General features: G+C 41.1%; 2 protein-coding genes across 7 annotated transcripts in view; one reads left to right on the top strand and one right to left on the bottom strand.

Moving 5' to 3' along the window:
* The first annotated feature begins 61 nt into the window (after positions 1-61).
* On the top strand, positions 62-10,262 carry LRP2BP (LRP2 binding protein). Its single transcript, XM_068681430.1, has 8 exons — positions 62-327; positions 1,025-1,140; positions 3,175-3,288; positions 4,293-4,435; positions 4,517-4,622; positions 5,149-5,372; positions 8,165-8,330; positions 10,134-10,262. The coding sequence occupies exons 1-8, from the start codon at positions 192-194 to the stop codon at positions 10,197-10,199; spliced, it is 1,071 nt and encodes a 356-aa protein (XP_068537531.1). The 5' UTR covers positions 62-191; the 3' UTR covers positions 10,200-10,262.
* Positions 10,263-13,039: 2,777 nt separating this feature from the next.
* SNX25 (sorting nexin 25) overlaps positions 13,040-17,359 on the bottom strand; it is an 81,804-nt gene continuing 77,484 nt past the window's right edge. For 5 of the 6 annotated variants that reach the window (XM_068681406.1, XM_068681405.1, XM_068681403.1 and 2 more), the window contains 3 exons: positions 16,510-16,691; positions 14,926-15,026; positions 13,040-14,045 (listed from right to left, as the gene is read on the bottom strand). In XM_068681406.1, coding sequence (XP_068537507.1) covers positions 13,971-14,045; positions 14,926-15,026; positions 16,510-16,691 — 358 coding nt within the window. In that variant the 3' untranslated portion in view covers positions 13,040-13,970. The other variant, XM_068681404.1, reaches the window with a different exon arrangement.

Raw genomic sequence — 17,359 nt, 5'->3', positions numbered from 1 at the left:
CACACTGCTCGGAACTGGCCAACAGCCAGAAATGTCCTTTTCCCTTCCTCCCGCTCCTCCCAACAGCTTTTTGGGCTCGGAGCCCCAGCCAGCTCGAGGCAGGTAGCATGACCACAGCCCTGGGCCACCTCCCCTCATGGCCCTCCTGCTGCTAGTGCCAGTCGCCAGCCCAGGCCCAGGCCCCGCAGACAATGGTCACCATGGCGGGGCCGGGCCCGCTTCTCGCTGCCGCGGGGCAGGTGAGAGGGAGGCAGGCGGCCACCATGAAGCTGCGTGGGGAGCCCCTGCCCCAGGCTTGCAGCGCCCTGCCTGCCCTTGAGGGGCCAGGTAAGTTAAGAGAAATGGTGGTATTGTAACCCAGGTGGGATGGAAACACACCTTGTGTGAAACACTTCTGGTTTTCCATGTCAAACTTAGCTTTCAGTGAAGTCACCGTGTCTTTACTGATCTTTATTTTCCGTTTTATGAAGCAGCACTATGTCACAGAATCACAGAATGGTTCAGGTTGAAAGGGACCTCCAGAGATTGCCTAGTCCAACCCCCTGCTCAAGCAAGGTCACCTAGAGCATGTTACACAGGATGGTGTCCAGGCGGGTTTTGAATATCTCCAGAGAAGGAGACCCCACAACCTCCCTGGGCAGCCTGTTCCAGTACTCTGTCACCCGAACTGTAAAGTTCTTCCTCATATGGCAATGAAACCTCCTGTGGTTCAATTTATTCCCATTACCCCCTGTCCTGTCACTGGCCACCACTGAGAAGAGTTTGGCCCCATCCACTTTGCATTGTCCCCTCAGGTATTTATAGAGGTAGATAAACACCTCTCAATCTCCTCTTCTCTGGGCTAAACAGGCCCAGCTTGCTTAGTCTTTCCTCATAAAACAGATGCTCCAATCCTTATTTCAGCTTAGTCATTTAAAAGCATAGTGAAAAAGGGACACCACTAGCTCCAGAGCTTTACTGTGCTTTTTGATGCTGTTCCATCTGTTCTGCTTTGGAAAAATATATATATATGTTTATTTTTAAGCAGAGGACTACAGCCATGCTGCTTTATTTGCAAAAGCAGAGGAACTGTTGGAGAAGAGAATAAAAGATGGAGATCCTCTGGCATGTTTTCTAAAAGGACAGCTGTACTATGAAGAGGTTGTGATTTCCTTTTTAAATAGACATTATAAAGCTGACAACTTTCAATATAATTTCAGTGGGAAAAGAAATACCTTTAAAAAAAGCTACAAGAGATGTTTATTCCAGTTTTTCCCATTAAAATCACCAGGTGTTCTCACTAAATGTATTTTTCCTCCACTTTTCCCAAGCGTAAGTGGCAGCCTCTGCTACAGCTTCCAAACTGAGTTGTTTTTTGGCCAGATGACTGGCCAAGTACAACATACCGTGCCTTTTGTTATGGTGTCAGTGGTTCCTGACCTAGGACACAGCTCTCAATCTTTGTTCCCTACCTAGCCACCAGTTTTCATCAAACTTGCTGAAACGTTATCTGCAGGATTTCTGTCCCTGCCCAGATAGACTAAAATTGGCCCATGTATTTGGAAGTAAATGCTCAGGGAAGAGCATCAGATTAGCTGGCAGATGAAGAAAAACTTCTACTTCTCATGAAGCCAGATTTAAAAAAATGCAAACATGACTCTAAGAGTAGGTGTGTCTAAGGACCCGAATCCTTGGAATAGCTCAGATCAGAAGGATGGAAAAGGATATTGTACACATTCCAACTCATATTTTCAAATGGGATGTGCATGGTTCAGTACTGCTAGTAGTGCCACATGTGGCACAGTGTACATCAGCCTCATGGTCAGCAGCGGGAGCAGAATTAACTTGTTCAGGGCTTCAGCTTTCTGTAACGGTTTTGTTACTGCACTGGCTGATCTCAACATGAGCAAAACTGGTCCTGTGGAGCAGCAGGCCTGTCTGTGTCTTGATGTGCTGGCCTAGATATCCAAGGTAGATATTGCTGTCCACCATAAATTTATTCTTTGAGTAGGCTTTGATTTCCATATTTAGGGATAGATGTCCGTATTACCTAAAAATGCGTACCGGCATAACACCGCAATTGCCTTCCCATAGATCGAGGACTTCCGTGCTCCTAACTCCTTCTTCCCTACTGTGCTATGTGTGGCTTCCCCGGGGTCTGCTCTAACAGCATCCCTGCATGTGGCAGGGCACATGCTGTGAGGAGGGATCTTAAGGCAAAGCACACACTAACTAGCTAAAAAAAAATTCTGCAGAGCACTTTAATTACTTTCCTCTTGAGGCTGGCATAAATTTAGATCCTCACGTATATGCATGGATTTTCATATTACAGGATACAAATGATCTTTGAGAGGTTCATCTGCTTTTCATATTTAATTGAAGTTAACCAATGCATTTAAAAGCTTTATATGCAGAAGAAAAAGGCTAGGAACAGCAGATGGAAGCATTTACAGAAACCTTATTTCTTCAGGAAATCAAGTTTACTCAAAGAAACTAGTTAAAACATAGGATATTTTAAATGTATTGTGGGGGCAGAATACATGAGGTCGTTACAGAAGCATGAGATGAACACTCGCTGCAGTTTGCAGGCCTTTAAATCTCTTGAATCTGGCACAGGTTTATTCCTACGACCTGTTTCTCCTGCCCTTCTGGTACCTCTGCTGTTGCAGGTAGTGCCCTCATAAGAAAAGGGAGGCAGACAGCTGAGCCCATAAACTCCTCAAACATCCTGGTTTAGTCTTTGGGAACCCAACCCTTAGCTGAGACGTTATGGTAGCTCTTAGGCCCTCAAGGCCACCTAAATTAAGGTCTGTCCAGCAGGACAGGGCATCTCAATTAGGCTCTTATCTACTTCAATTAAAAAGATGGCTTCAGGGGGGGAGTGAAAGAGGCTTGTCAGAACACCTTTTGGTTTCAGAGATGATGTTTGTGCACTACTTTCATTTCTTTGTTTATTTATGTATGAAAATGATGAAACCTTATTTGGAAGTCCTCATTGCTCCCATCCTATTCAATGTTTTTGCAGTTATTGACTTACTCTACTTCTGTTTTCTGCCACTTGTGTGGTTGCATTTTTTTTTTCCATGAGGGAAATGCTCCAGTTTGAAAAACTGTAAGAGGGTATCTACTGGAGAGTTAAGCTGAGGTATTTACTCTTTATTATGCGTACTTCATTATTCATTCTATCTTTCCCAGGGGTTGTACCAAGAAGCATTAATACAATTTGAAAAAATCAAGGATACAGATTTTCAAGCAATGTATCAGCTTGGCATAATGCATTACGATGGACTAGGCACTAATGAAGACCCTGTGAGTAGCTTAGCTGTACTTCTTACTCTTCTTCTAATATCAATCTATAATTACTAAGAGCTTCTTTGTAAACTTGATCATTTAATTTAAAATAAATGGGTCATTGATTTAGAAATAGTTTCATGAGGTGCAGATGCTTACAAAGCACTGTAAAAGGAGGGTTCTGGGCTGAAGGATTTTCAAAACCAGCTATAACAAAATAGGTTTATCTGACAAACGCTTATGAGAACTTGTGTTTTACAGTTTCACTTACAAGGATTTGATTATACTTCATGGAAGCTATTTAGCTTGTTTAAAAATTGCTATTAGTTTGTTAGTTTTTAATAAGCCGTGTATATAAATGATAATAGAACCTATAAAAATGAAAATCAAACAACTACATTTCAAAGTGTAAAACATCTGTTACACAAAAAGTATTTTTAAAAATACTTTCTAATCTGTGAACATAAATGCTAAAAAAAATTATGCTTGAAAATGTACTGGTATGCTAGATTTCATGCAGGAACAGAAGGAAAATTAGCTAATAATACCATAAATCAATAGTAACAAATTTCTTTGAATTGTAAGTGAATAGCATCTTTTACTAAAAAGAGGAGGAAATTTTCTGGTGTTCTGAAGTAATGCAAGAAGAAAGGTAGTAGATGAGATTAGGTTCCAAGATGTCAAAGTGTAATCTTCATGGGTGCACTGAAAACTGAGTAAAGATTTATGCTATCTATTTTATAGAATAATAGCCATTACAAAACAGAACTAGTTAGAACAGTTATCAGACCCAGGTCCGCTTAAACAAAAATATCAAATTTAAAAAAAATTTACAAACACATAGGAAGTATTTAGGCAAATGAAATACCAGTCTAACTGGTATCCACACTATCCCCACGTATTATAGAGAGAGATTTTAGAACTGAAAAACTACCTGTCTTGCAGATGTTGGCAGATTCTCAGGTTCGTTACTTCATCCTTTTCCCAGTCTGTATGTAATGATTGAAATACCTCCTTTGTAGGAAAAGGGAGTGGAATACATGAAGAAAATACTCAACTCTGATTCCTCAAAAGCAAGACACTTGAAGTTTGCTGCTGCATACAATCTTGGCAGAGCTTATTATGAAGGTTGTGGTGTTAAACATTCAACTGAAGAGGCTGAAAGGTAATGGCAGACAATTTTCCTGATGAGTTTCAGATGCCGAGATGCTGTGTTACTGAACGAACTTTGTCCCCATTTTCTTAGGTTATGGCTTATTGCCGCAGACCATGGGAATCCAAAAGCAAGCGTAAAGGCCCAGAGTACTTTAGGAATGCTTTACTCCATGTCAGCTCTAAAAGATCTGAGGAAGGTAAAGCCCACTTATACCCTTCTGAATTTCACGAGTTCCAATTAACTTAGGATTTCACAGAAAGATTATGGTGATATATTTAATTCTGAAAACTGTATTTTAAGCACTGCTAGACATTATTGTTCATTTAAGCCCATGTGAACAGATGGTCTGAATCTCTCACTTTTGACTAGTTTGACACTGCTAGCTGAGATTTATTTATTTATTTAGTGGGAGTATCAGGGAGTAGGATAGAGTGCATTACAGTTTTGTCATCCTCGGTGCACTTCAAAAAATAAAAATAAAAAAATCAAGCAGGTGTCACTGATTGACAGCTCTCACAGTAAATTAAGCAGATTTAAAAGCCTTACAGAGAATCTGTTTTCTTATAAGCACTTCTTACAGACTGGTTGATGTAAAAGGTTTTAAGCAAACAGTATGCAAGATAACTAATTAAAGTGAATATATCATCACATTAAAAAGTCATTTAGTTAATGCAAAACATCCATGGAAATACACAGAAAACAACTCTCTGCTTCTTGTTTAGTCCTTTTTCTGGCATTCAGAAGCATGCGGCAATGGAAGTCTGGAATCACAGGGTGTGCTTGGTGTTATGTATCTCTATGGACAAGGTATACGTCAGAACACTAAGGCTGCTTTGGAGTGCCTGAAAGGAGCAGCAGAACGTGGAAACATCTATGCTCAAGGTCATCTTGTGGAATATTATTACAATAGAAAGTTCTACTCAACAGCTGCTACAATAGCCATGAGGTGAAGTTAATTTGTTATTATTGTATTCATGTAAGACGATGGAACTTAGATTAAAGTGATTATTAAGTTTATGGTTTTGGCTCTCCAGATCAGGAGACAGTTGAGTTAATGAATTGCAAGACCTCATTTTTAAAGAGGGAATTGCAAACCACAGACAAAATTAAGACTATAAAGTTCTCAGTTATTTGGTGCAGATGAACTTTTCTTTCTGATCCTGTGAAGCAAAACAGACTTGAAATAGAATCCCAAGTAGGAGCCCACACTCAACCCTGCCTTTCTGTCTCCTAGTCCACAAACTCAGCTGCCTTCCCTATTCCATTTTAAACCCCTACAAATATTCTGCTGCTGCTCTCCACAGCCCCTATCTTAGTGTTTTCTACCCACCATCTTCTCCCCCATGACTTCCCTGCTCTGTGGCTCAACATTTTGGTGTAGTTCCTGTCTCATTTATGGGAAATGCAGGCCTTGATACTAATTGGGATCCCACAGCAAACCCTCTGAGCAGCGTGCAGACCTAGAAGTAGCTGCTGCAAGCAGTGCCAAGCCACCACCCTTTAGCTTTCCATCAGTTGCTGCTTACGGGGATGCCTATTACGTATGCATTTTTGAGCCTGGACCACAAACTAGTCATCACCTGCGTGCAAGTGGTTTCTGGTAATTATCTGCTTGCGCAGAGGTGCTGGACCGAGCCACAGTTAAGTAAGCACTGACTGGCGTTTTTACAGGCAGACACTTGGGGACTTGCTGCTCTATCTACATAACTCTGGAGAGCTTTGTGTATGGCAGAAATAGCAACTTCTGTGCCAGGCTGCAGTATTAAAACAGCCAGTCTGCATCAGGCTTCTCTACGTTGAACTAAGCATGGGAGGAGAAAAGCAATGGTGGTGCCATTCAGTGGCTGATCAACAGCACATTTCTGTGACAAACCTCCATAGCTGGTCAGAGGTTTTGTCAAGCAGTCAGATTATTCTTTTGCTAGAAATACCATACAAAGAGGCTAAGAACTACTTACACAAGCAGCACACAACAGCATTCATGCTTTCTGTGGTATGTTTATGAAGTCACTGCTGTCTGGCAATCAGATGTGTTACAATCTGAGAGAAGCTGCCCCTGTGCATGCCAAGGGATAACAGCAGCTCTGGTAATTCAGCAGTAGAGTTCAGCAATAAATGCTGTTTGCTGTGCTCATACCTAAAAAGGGTTGTTTTCTCTCAGAACGTGCTGCTTTTCTTTTGCACTGTGAGTAAACTGTTCAGTCTAGTCTAGCTAGTCTTGCTTAGAACATGTCCCCTCCAGGTGATGCAGCAGGGCAGGTTATTCAGACAAATAAACAGGGCACTTCATTGGCTGTGACTGTGCTCACAGGGAACAGCAATAAAATCCCACACTGCAGTTAGAACTGACCATTTTTAAGCAAAAAGTTCTACCGACATATTTGGAACAGTTCCATGCAATTGGAATTGCATTTGGCCTTGAGGCAAATTCTCACAGCAGCTCAACCAGTTGTATCAACCATCAGTACCTTTTCTGTTAAAAGTCCTTTGTCCTTATACATTCACACCTATTATAGTTTGTCTGTACATTTGAATATAATGTTTGTGCATAACACAACATTACATGATTATGTATGGTGTACCACTGCCCAATATTTGAAGTTTTGATTAGCTACCAATATTCTTCACTGCAAAAAAAAATTATCCCATACGGTTTCACTTACCATTGCTATAGCATGTTCTTAAAGACAGGTGTGCTAAACTAGAAGTCTTGTCTGACTTGATTGGTATTATTATTTGCCTCAGTGTCCTGTTTTATATCTCTTGGAAAGGAAGGTAAAAACACTGCATCAGGAAAGATAAAAGAGGTAGTATGTTACTGTCATCATATTTAAATGTTCTTGTTAAGTGTTTCTTTTTTGTTACTGCATTTGTTAATGGGATTGAATTAGGTGGGAGCATATTGCAGCCAACTTGTTCAAGTGATTTAGCAGGCACTGACTTGCAGAGAGTCAGAACAATCTTTCATAAACACTGTTTTATAGGACGTAGCTATGACTTACTCCTTTCTTTTCTTTTCTGTGAGTCTGTGACTATTTGCCATGACAAAACCCTAAAACGATGTACAAAGAAACGTATATTTACCTTTGTTACCTGGAAAGAACATGAGTTTAGGGGATTCCATTTTAAGACACCAGTTGGAAAAAAATCAATTTCCACTTTGAAATGCTGTACTTAAAAGTGTAGTAACAATTGTAATTATAACCTCATCATTAAGACAATGTTCACATGGTCCTTCTGGCTGCTTTAAATGTTTTTAGTAAAAACAACACGCTGAAAACAAGGTGACAGCAAGCAGACAGATGCATGCAGAAGAGAGAATAATTGAGCTGAAGCAGTCATCAGTCGTCTTTATAAGTAGGTCTTATAACATCAGGCTCTCAACATATGTCTAAAATCCTCAGATTACCACGGTCTGCCAATATCCTATAAAGAATCTGGGATATTGTTATATTTTAATAGGTACAATCAGTGTGAAATACTGCCTTTTATAACTAGTATAGATTCAGTGAAAGTGACTGTAAAATTTACCTTTCTTGTATTTAGTATCACGATATTCAAGTAATCCCAACTTCAAACCAGTGAATAGGAGAATGCTGTTTGGCCTGCTGATTACAAGTAAATTTCAGCTCATCTTGGATAATTACACATAAATGGAAAAGAGTTATTATCAAGTCCTATGGGAATACAGGTGACTTAAATGGGTTATCTAACCTAATGCTGTAAATTCTACCACAGGACTACAGAAAATGACGACATAGATATGCTAGCAAAGATGACTGATTGTCTTCCAACCTACATAGCCAAAGGGGTCGCCATGGCTGCTTTCTACTTGGCTAGATGCCTCCATCTTGGCCGAGGTGTACAGCAAGACCAAGCTGCTGCTAAAAAATATTATTCTATGGTAAGCTAGCAAAGTCTCACAGACTAATTTATAGCTCCTGAGATCGAGTGATGCCTTGGATTTGAGCCTTTAAACTTGCTGTTTGGTTATATTAAAGGCTCCAACATAAATAACGTTAACAATCCATGCAAGAAAACGAAGAGCGATAAATTTATATTGAAAACTACTAAAAATAGTCTTGAAGGGCACTGCCTGCACACTTGCTTAAGTAAAACAATTCATTCTACCAAATTTAAAAATTCACTGTCAGTCACCACAATGAAGAGCTTGCAAAATACATTACTTAAATTATTTGAATAATTTTCTCTCTGATTGATTTGCTGTCATTCAAACTGAAAAAAATATATTTTTTCCTCTCTACTTCAGAATCTCTAACAATTAGTACCTTCATTAATGATATTTAAATCAGTCTGTTTTTCATGCTTATTTTCACATTTACATTTTTACTGATAGTTGAGGATCTACTATTACTGGTATGTAGAAGAAAAATAGGTTACATTTTTTAAAGTGCTGAAGTTGAAGTAAGATTTATTGCCTGAAGAAAAAGATTAATCGTGGCCTTTAAGAAACTAACAAGCAAACAAAATACTAAATTACATTAGAGATGCCTAAAAGTACAGGCAGGGAAATATGATTATGCCCTCTGAAGGGAGTGTAGGAGCATGGATGCAGTCTTGCTAAGATTCTCTATGATCTCTGTGCAGAGATCATTTGTTTCCTTAATTAAAATACTTCAAGGCCCAGCGTGGTGCGGTCCAACTAAATGGAGAATTATGCAAATGATAAGCTATCAGCTGACAAGTTTTGTGGCTCTTTACTCAGGAAAGCCCACAGCAGAAGATATTTAGCAGAACAGGTGATCCTGTGGAGGAATTCATGCACTTTAAATACGTTGTTTCTCTGCTGTAAAAAGTGTTGCAGAGGATAGGATGAGGAAATCAGGAACAGAATATCAGGTGGGGTGGCATGAGCACTGCAGCCAGTAGTCCTAGGTAAGACTTAAGGCATGGAGGAAATATGTCAGGATTCCATTCCTGCATGGCTTCATGCGAGTATAATCCCATCTTCTGTCTAGGCTAGTGTTACCAACAGAACTGACCAAAATTCACAACTTTCACTCATCATTCGGTAGCAATACATTTGAGACTGACATAGATATGTCACTAACTTCTTAGTAGAAAAGGAAATTATTGCTATTGACTGATGCCATGCATCGCTACAGCTACAACTCTAGAGGAGGGACAGACCAAATAAAGAAGGAAAGTACCTGAAGGGGTAATGTTAGAACAAGTAGAAGACAAGTAGTGGGTGTGTTCAGTTTCTTTTGTGCCCAGTGAATAATGTTGTTAATTTTACAATTGTACTAATTTAAAATGAAAACTGGTTGCTTTTTTAAATAACTGACCAGCTGCAGTTTTGAAAGATTCAAGGAAGAGATTATGGGTGTGCAAGAGGGTACTGGCATAAATAATGGAAGTGAACGAAAACAACTCAATCTGTAAGTAGATTTCTGCTTTCAGTTTTTGGCTGTGGTGCCCGCACATGCCACAGCAACAAATATTACAAAAAAAAAAAAATTGAAACCAAACCTAACACGGCAGTAGATTATGCTAATTTTAAAGAACTGAATTTTTCTGTTACTAGAAACGGGGACTTCATACTGAATATATTATCTTTAGTATCTTAAGAAGTAGATTATCTCTGATGTCTACAAAACTTAAAAGACCTTACCAGTGTTGTATTTGGCAATGTATAATTTTATTTTACCTATAAACCAGAACTCTCTATTCTTTGTTTTCAAAGGCATGCCTTCTGGATCCTGATGTTGCTTCTGATCTTGAACTGAAAGCTAATCTTGGGAGAATTTAGTGCTTCCTTTAGTTATGGCTGATATAACATGTACTTCCTACAATAAACCATCTTTAATATTCAGCAATTACAGCCTGCTCATCACTTATGGTTTGATTTTCAACTTTCTATAAGTTTAAAGCAGTTTACAGATTTTTTTTATTTTAAAAAAGCAAAAAGCTCATGCCCATAACTGAGGTGTGGCAAAGGCAGACCTTTTTAAAAGGGTATTGAGGACTTAAAATATATTAAGGACATTTTACTGGGATAGATGTCCTGTTTTCTTAATGTTGTACTGCTATACAGCACACAAATCAAACTGAACCAAATAATGATTGTTTACTTTTCTCCATTTTTAGCATTTAAACATTAAATTTTAATATTCTGAAGAGCTTGAACCCAAACTCATCTAGATTTCACGTATGTCCCATTCAAAGATTGTGATTTCATGCTAAATGCCATTTTTAAATCTCACATTGGTTAGGGGCATATTCTTTTGTTCACATGCTTTCCTAACTCATCTACATCTGCTGAAGCATCTTACCAGTATCACAGGATTGTAGGGGTTGGAAGGGACCTCAAAAGATCATCGGGTCCAACCCTCCTGCCAAAGCAGGTTCCTTAGAGCAGGCTGCCCAGGTAGGCGTCCAGATGGGCTTTGAGTATCTCCAGAGAAGGAGACTCCACAACCTCCCTGGGCAGCCTGTTCCAATGCTCTGTCACCCTCACCATGAAGAAGGTCTTTAGCACGTTGGTGCGGAACTTCCTGTGCTCCATCTTGTGGCCACTGCACCTTGTCCTGTCCCCACAAACTACCTACAAGAGGTTGGTGGCCAAATCCCTCTGTCTCCCACACCTCAGGTATTTATACACATTGTTGAGATCCCCTCTCAGTCTTCTTTTCTCCAGACTGAACAGACCCAGGTCTCTCAGCCATTCTTCGTAGGGAAAATGCTCCAGGTCCCGTATCATCTTTGTGGTCCTCTGCTAGACTCTTTCCAGGAGATGCCGGTCTTTTTTGTACCAGGGAGCCCAGAACTGGACACAGTACTCCAGGTGAGGCCTGGCCAGGGTAGAGGGGGAGGATCGCCTCCCTTTGACCATTTGGCCCTGCTCTTTTTAATGCACGCCAGGATCCCATTAGCCCTCTTGGCCATGAGGGCACACTGCTGGCTCATGGTCAACCTGTCGTCCACCAGGACCCCCAGGTCCTTCTCCTCAGAGCTCCTCTCCAGCAGGTCATCCCCCAGCCTGTACTGATACTTCAGGTTGTTCCTTCCCAGGTGTAACTTGCTTTTATTAAATCTCGTCTGGTTTCTTCCTGCCCATCTCTCCAGCCGGTCCAGGTCTTGCTGAATGGCAGCACAGCCTTCAGGCCTGTCAGCCACTCCTCCCAGCTTTGTGTCATCGGCGTACTTGCTGAGGGCAGACACTATTCCCTCATCAAGTTAATCAGTGAAGATCAATGGTCATCAATGAAGATGTTGAACAAGACCGGACCCAGCACTGACCCCTGGGGAACACCGCTAGTCACAGGCCTCCAGCCAGACTCTGCGCTGCCGATCACCACCCTCTGAGCTCAGCCAGTCAGCCGGTTCTCAACCCACCTTGCCGTCCACTCTTTTATCCCACACCTTCTCAGCTTTGCTAGTAAGATGTCATGAGAGACAGTATTGAAAGCCTTGCTAAAGTCAAGGTAGATGACATCCACTGCTCTCCCCCCATCTACCCTGCTGGTGACACCATCATAGAAGGCAACGAGGTTGGTCAAGCACGACTTCCCCTTGGTGAATCCATGCTGACTACTCCTCATAACCTTCTTCCCTTCCAATTGCTTGGAGATGGCATCCAGAGCAAGCTGCTCCAACACCTTTCCAGGGACAGAGGTGAGCCTCCAGATTCCAGAGCTCCCTGCAGTCTCCAGTCTGGACTGCCACTTCACCCCTCAGGGGATCCACCTGAGTGCCCACATGAACCCAGAGAGGCCGTATCTCCTCCGTTTGAGTTGCCGCCTCGGCCCAGCTGCTGCAACAGGTGCCCTCCATGGTGCAATGAGGCAGAGTTTCCCAAGGAGAGGAGGGGAAGAGAAAGAGAGATGGGAAAGGGAAGAGAGGATCCTCCTCGCACTCCTCCCTGCCCTGCCTGAACAGCCCTGTGCAAAATGCCTGCACTAACTGCCAAGCCACTCCTGTTTGTGGCGCTCCCCAGGGACTGCTTTTATAGCACCAGGGGTTGGTTGGATGCTGTCACCCCCGGCTCTGTCCTCAGCATGTCAGCATCCACAGAGGCACAAGCACAGCTCCTGCCTGCTTGGTGCAGGGGGCCGGGGCTGCAGCTCTGACCAAGCAGTTCTGTGCCGCGTTATTGGGGGATTTAGGGGTTGGCTCTGTTCATCTCCCTGCCAGGAGCCATCACTGCAGCCAATTCACGCAAGGTCCTCATTCAAACAAACAAACAAAAATGCATTTAACACATTTTGCCCCTAGAATTCAGAGGTTCAGAGTCAGAAACCAGTCTGTATGACAAAAAAAAATTACTGTTCAAACCATGCCAAGTTCTAATACCAGCCAATTCTACTTAGAGACATGTTTTCTTACTGATGCTTTTTTTTTTCTTCCTTCCTGCAGCTATGTCCTCTGTACTAGGCCTGTCTTCCTCTATCCTTCTTCGTAGGACTGTGCTGTCACTTGAAATCTGTACTGCTCTGTTAAAAGAGAAGGCCAGGTATTACTAAAAACACTGATTTCACTACAGCATATAGATTTTGTGTTCCTTGAGCTACAGCCAGTCCTAACTGCAAGTAGTTTATCGAAAAGCACAACTGCGCTGAATTCAAAAGAAAGTAATGAATGTCACCTATGGGTTTTTGATGTTGTTTAATTATTTAGATGTGCATTAAGACCGTATTTACATATCTTTACATAAATTAAAAAAACACTGAAGACATTACTTTTTCCCTCCTTTGTATAAAATAAGAGAAAGATTTGAAGATTGTTTGAAATTGGGGTATTTGAATAAAACAGCCCTGAGTAATATCAGGGAAGCTATTCAAATAGTTTAATTAAATGTCTACTTATTCATAGAAGCAGTTCATAAGCACTTATCTCTGAACTCACATTTAACACAGGCGTTCTGGTAGGACATACCAGTTTACAATACATACTTTGGACACAGACTTCAAAGTAACATAAATATTCCTTATGAAACCTGCTGTCAAACTCATTCAATAGTTGTTAGCACAGCCTAATTATCAAGTACTGAAATCCATTTTTGTTATTTATTGCTTACAAATGCTTCAAACTACAGGAAATCTTTGGTAAAAACAAAATTGATAAAATTTTCACAATAGCTTTACATGTAATATTGCACAACAAGGCTTTTTCAATACACAAGAAAAAAGGAATGCTCAAATCCTCAGCGAGGAGATTAGAACTGTACAACATTCATTAGTTTACCACTATAAGCAAAACTTCTTTTCATAAATGTTTAAAATATTTTCTGGTTTCTTTGAGCTTATATGAACATTTATTTTCCAATCTATATTTGAAACAGAAGAGTAGTCAAATAGAACAATTTAAATAAAAATTGGCTACTATACAGCATTGTTTTGTCTACCCTACTACAGCATCAGATCTTTTCAAGTCTGTTTACTTCACAAAAAACTCAAGAGGAAAAGAAAAACCCTAAAAATAATCATAGTCCTCAGCCCTCTATGGAAAAGAGGAAAATAAGTTTCATGTCTATTATTGGACATAGACATTTCTCTAGTGGTCCACTTGTGCAGATCCAAACCTAAGTGGCATTAAGCTGCTCTAAATGAGCTCGTAGCTCAGGACACAGTTCTGTTAGCAGCAGTTCCATCAAAACCTGAAAAACAGAGAAGACCTAACATGAATAGATGACAAATTATCATTTCTTTCAACCTTCCTGACATATTCGGAACTTCACAGATAAAAGAAGCTTGTAGGGTCATCCTGCTTATCTTTCATGCAGCTACTTTTCATTCATCCTAAAATTAGCACGCACCCTACAGGAAAGGGGAAGTGGCTTAAGGCTGACAGAAAGCAAATGACACAGGCAGCAGTTTTCAGATGGGGATTTCACACCCTGCATAAACTGCTGTTGCTCTGTCAAAACCACATGAGCCAGCAACAGGAGGCCAGGGCTGCATCTGCTCCTGTGCTGGGGCTGTGCTACGGAACCAGCTGGCTGCTGAGGGAAACGAGTCACAGAGACCGACTGGGAGTGAGCCTTTGTGCCTGGATCCAGCCACGTATCCAGACCAGCCCCAACCAGCAGCACAGGAGCGGGACTTTGAGAGAACCATCATGTCTGTAGACAAGTCTAGGAGCCCTCCTTCCCTAGGATTCTCCAAGGTATGTAGCAAGTGTCTTATTTCCCTAGGATTCTCCAAGGTATGTAGCAAGTGTCTTATTTTTCTCAGCTATACAAAGAAGTTGGCATACATTATGGCATGAAGTCAGGCCAAGTTGGATGTGGTGGACAATCTATTGTAGCCAAAAGCAACACTGTATTGTAAACAGCTTTTCGTTAATCAAGACTACTCGAATGATGAAACGAGTATATTTTTTATGACTTACTTTAGCAACAAAACTACTTTCACACCAAACAACAGTCTGATAGAAATCTCTTCATGAACACACACCGCAGGCATTAATACTGAGTAGGCAGAGCTCAGCAATTAATAGTATCAGAAACTTAACAGGCTATTTTTCTGGTTACTCACGTATAGTAGATGCTTGTTAGCCTTTCTTTCTTGCAGTGCATTGAACACTTTCACTACACCGTGACGGGCATTTTGTTGTCCAACAAGACTCTGCAGAGTATCTGCAACCAATGTTACTTCAGCTTAGTTTCGCTCGTGCCAGGCACCGCATCCAACCAACATTACTGCCCACAAATACACACAGATAGGAAACAAAAATGCTGCACCTCACGTAAAACGGTTAGAAGATGCATAATCCCATTCACCAACTTAGGTCACCGATTGAAAAGATACCCTTGAAGTCTCAAGATTCCCAAGTTAAATAACAGCTCATGCATCTCAGTGACAACGTTTGAAGTGTTTCAACATGATTATGTAGTGTGCCTTCTAGGCTTGTGTTCAACTCACACAGTCAAGTCTAATCTCATACGCTGTTAATCCATTCCCTTAAATACACCTTCAGCCACAAACAACAACAGTTAAAACAGATTTAACACTTTAATTGCCTCTCACTCTTCACAGGAATATTTCTTGCAAGCAGTCAGATAAGAGAACTTCAAGTCAATTATTTACGTTTTGGATTAAATTACAGTAAGGAATAAATAGTGATTTGGTGCTTTATCACGAATTTCAGGAGCATTCAACTATGTCCTGAAACATCTCAAATAAAAACAAACAAAAAACAACTAAGGAAGGCTATTCTAGGCAAGTGGGCATATATCATAACAGAGCAGATGGAGGATCGTTTACACGCCAGATGACCAATATTTTGCATGCATGCTTGCTGCAATTTTCACTGTTGAAGTTGATTAAACAAACACCCTAATGCAAGGGGATATGAGCTACCTCGGTGAAGCTATAAAATAGCTCATTAAAATACATGTTATTCAGGTGGAGAGGAGATAAAAAGCATTCAAGCAATGTTTAATTGCATTTCCAAGGGCTAAATGGAATAGAATACCGTTTCTTCGCAGTTAGGTGCCTTTTGGTTTACACGCTCTCTGAAGAAGCAGAATGATCCAAATGACTCCCTGTGCTGTGAATGGCAAGGGATGGTGCCCTAGAAATGTGCACACTTCGTGTGGGGGAAAGGGCAGGCACAGGCAAGTACTGAAAGCCCCACTCAATCTGGGGTGCTTCTGCCCAGGCCTCTAACGTTTGGTGCCCTGAAACCTCTCCTCAAAAATGCACAGCAACACAACAGTGACAATGCGGGTAGATCTCCCTCTTCCACTTTAAAACATTAGAGCAAGAGGTAATTGTGGTGGTGCCGCTCTCCCTGTAGGTCAAATAGCTCCGGGCAGCAGAACCACCTACTGCTTGCTGATGGAGAGGCAGCAGAGAGAGCCTTAACTTGGGTTCTTTGAGTATTGCATACAGAGGACAGTAACACACGATCTTAAATCCACCAGTGTTACCCAAGCCCACGCCTTTTACAAATCAGAGACAGGAGAGGCAAAGGGTAAGGCCAAAATTATGTTTGTGCAAATAACCGTAATTTACAACGCTACAGGAAAAATCCAAAATGTAGCAGAACAGTTTGTGGTTAACCAGTTTCCTTACTGGCATTAAATCTGTGATGAAGTGGAAGGAAAGTGTTCTCACCTGGAATGTTTTCAAGTAGTTTTTGCTGTGCTCTCTGTTTTGTTTCTTGCTTTTGTTCATCGCTCTTGGCTCTTTGTGGTGGTGCTAGCTTTCCATTCGGCCAAAATGCATCTCGAAACACACCAATATAATAAACAAGCATTGGTTCACTGAATATCCAGTGTACGGTGTCCCGGATTTGCCTACAAAAAAGTGTGGAAGGAAGCACATCAGAACTGGTCTCACAATTGATCCAGATTTATGATTTTTTTTTCCTACTAGAAGCAGTGGAAGCAATGCTTATCTTCATTATACCAATTTACTGGAGGTGCTTTCACCAGCATCATGGCAAGTCATAATCAGCTCCAGGTGCTCTAGGATCTAGATCTCTCCAGATAACTGACTGAGATGCAAAGAAGGCTACATTTTAAAGTAGTCTGCATATGAGCATACAAGGATGCACAAGCATTTCGAGGATGGGCAGTGCAAAGGCTCCACTAGGGAAAAACAAAAACCGATGAACTCCAAACTAGATGTGTGCACAGAAGTTCCCGGCGGGATAAAACACACAAAGTTTTGATAGAAGTGCTGTACATTCAAAAGCACATTAGAAGTGGGATTATAAATGGAGGGAGCAGCCTCCTCCAGTGGCTGAATGAAGCCAAGTGCAGTCCTTGGTGTAAGGAGCCTGAGGTAAAGAGCGAGGTCCAGGCAGTACTGTTTAGCTGTGCCAATGACAGCTGAAAGCCTTACTAAAGGTAAGAATATAACCAACATGTAAAAGCTACACAGTGCACGCGGACTCTGTCCTATCTCAGTTGCCTTTCATGCTAGTTATTTGCAATTTGTGAACAAATGAACTGATTAATTT

The sequence above is a fragment of the Anas acuta genome, chromosome 4 (genome assembly GCF_963932015.1).
Source record: "Anas acuta chromosome 4, bAnaAcu1.1, whole genome shotgun sequence".
NCBI classification, from domain to species: Eukaryota; Metazoa; Chordata; class Aves; order Anseriformes; family Anatidae; genus Anas; species Anas acuta.
Note: the sequence above shows the minus strand (reverse complement) of the source record. Positions and strands in the feature narration are given on the sequence as shown.

Coding starts and splice junctions, on each gene's coding strand:
- LRP2BP (XM_068681430.1), top strand. CDS start 192: ATGGTCACCATGGCGGGGCCGGGCCCGCTTCTCGCTGCCGCGGGGCAG. Junction 4,436..4,516: donor TCAACTGAAGAGGCTGAAAG/GTAATGGCAGAC, acceptor CCATTTTCTTAG/GTTATGGCTTATTGCCGCAG. Junction 5,373..8,164: donor GCTGCTACAATAGCCATGAG/GTGAAGTTAATT, acceptor ATTCTACCACAG/GACTACAGAAAATGACGACA.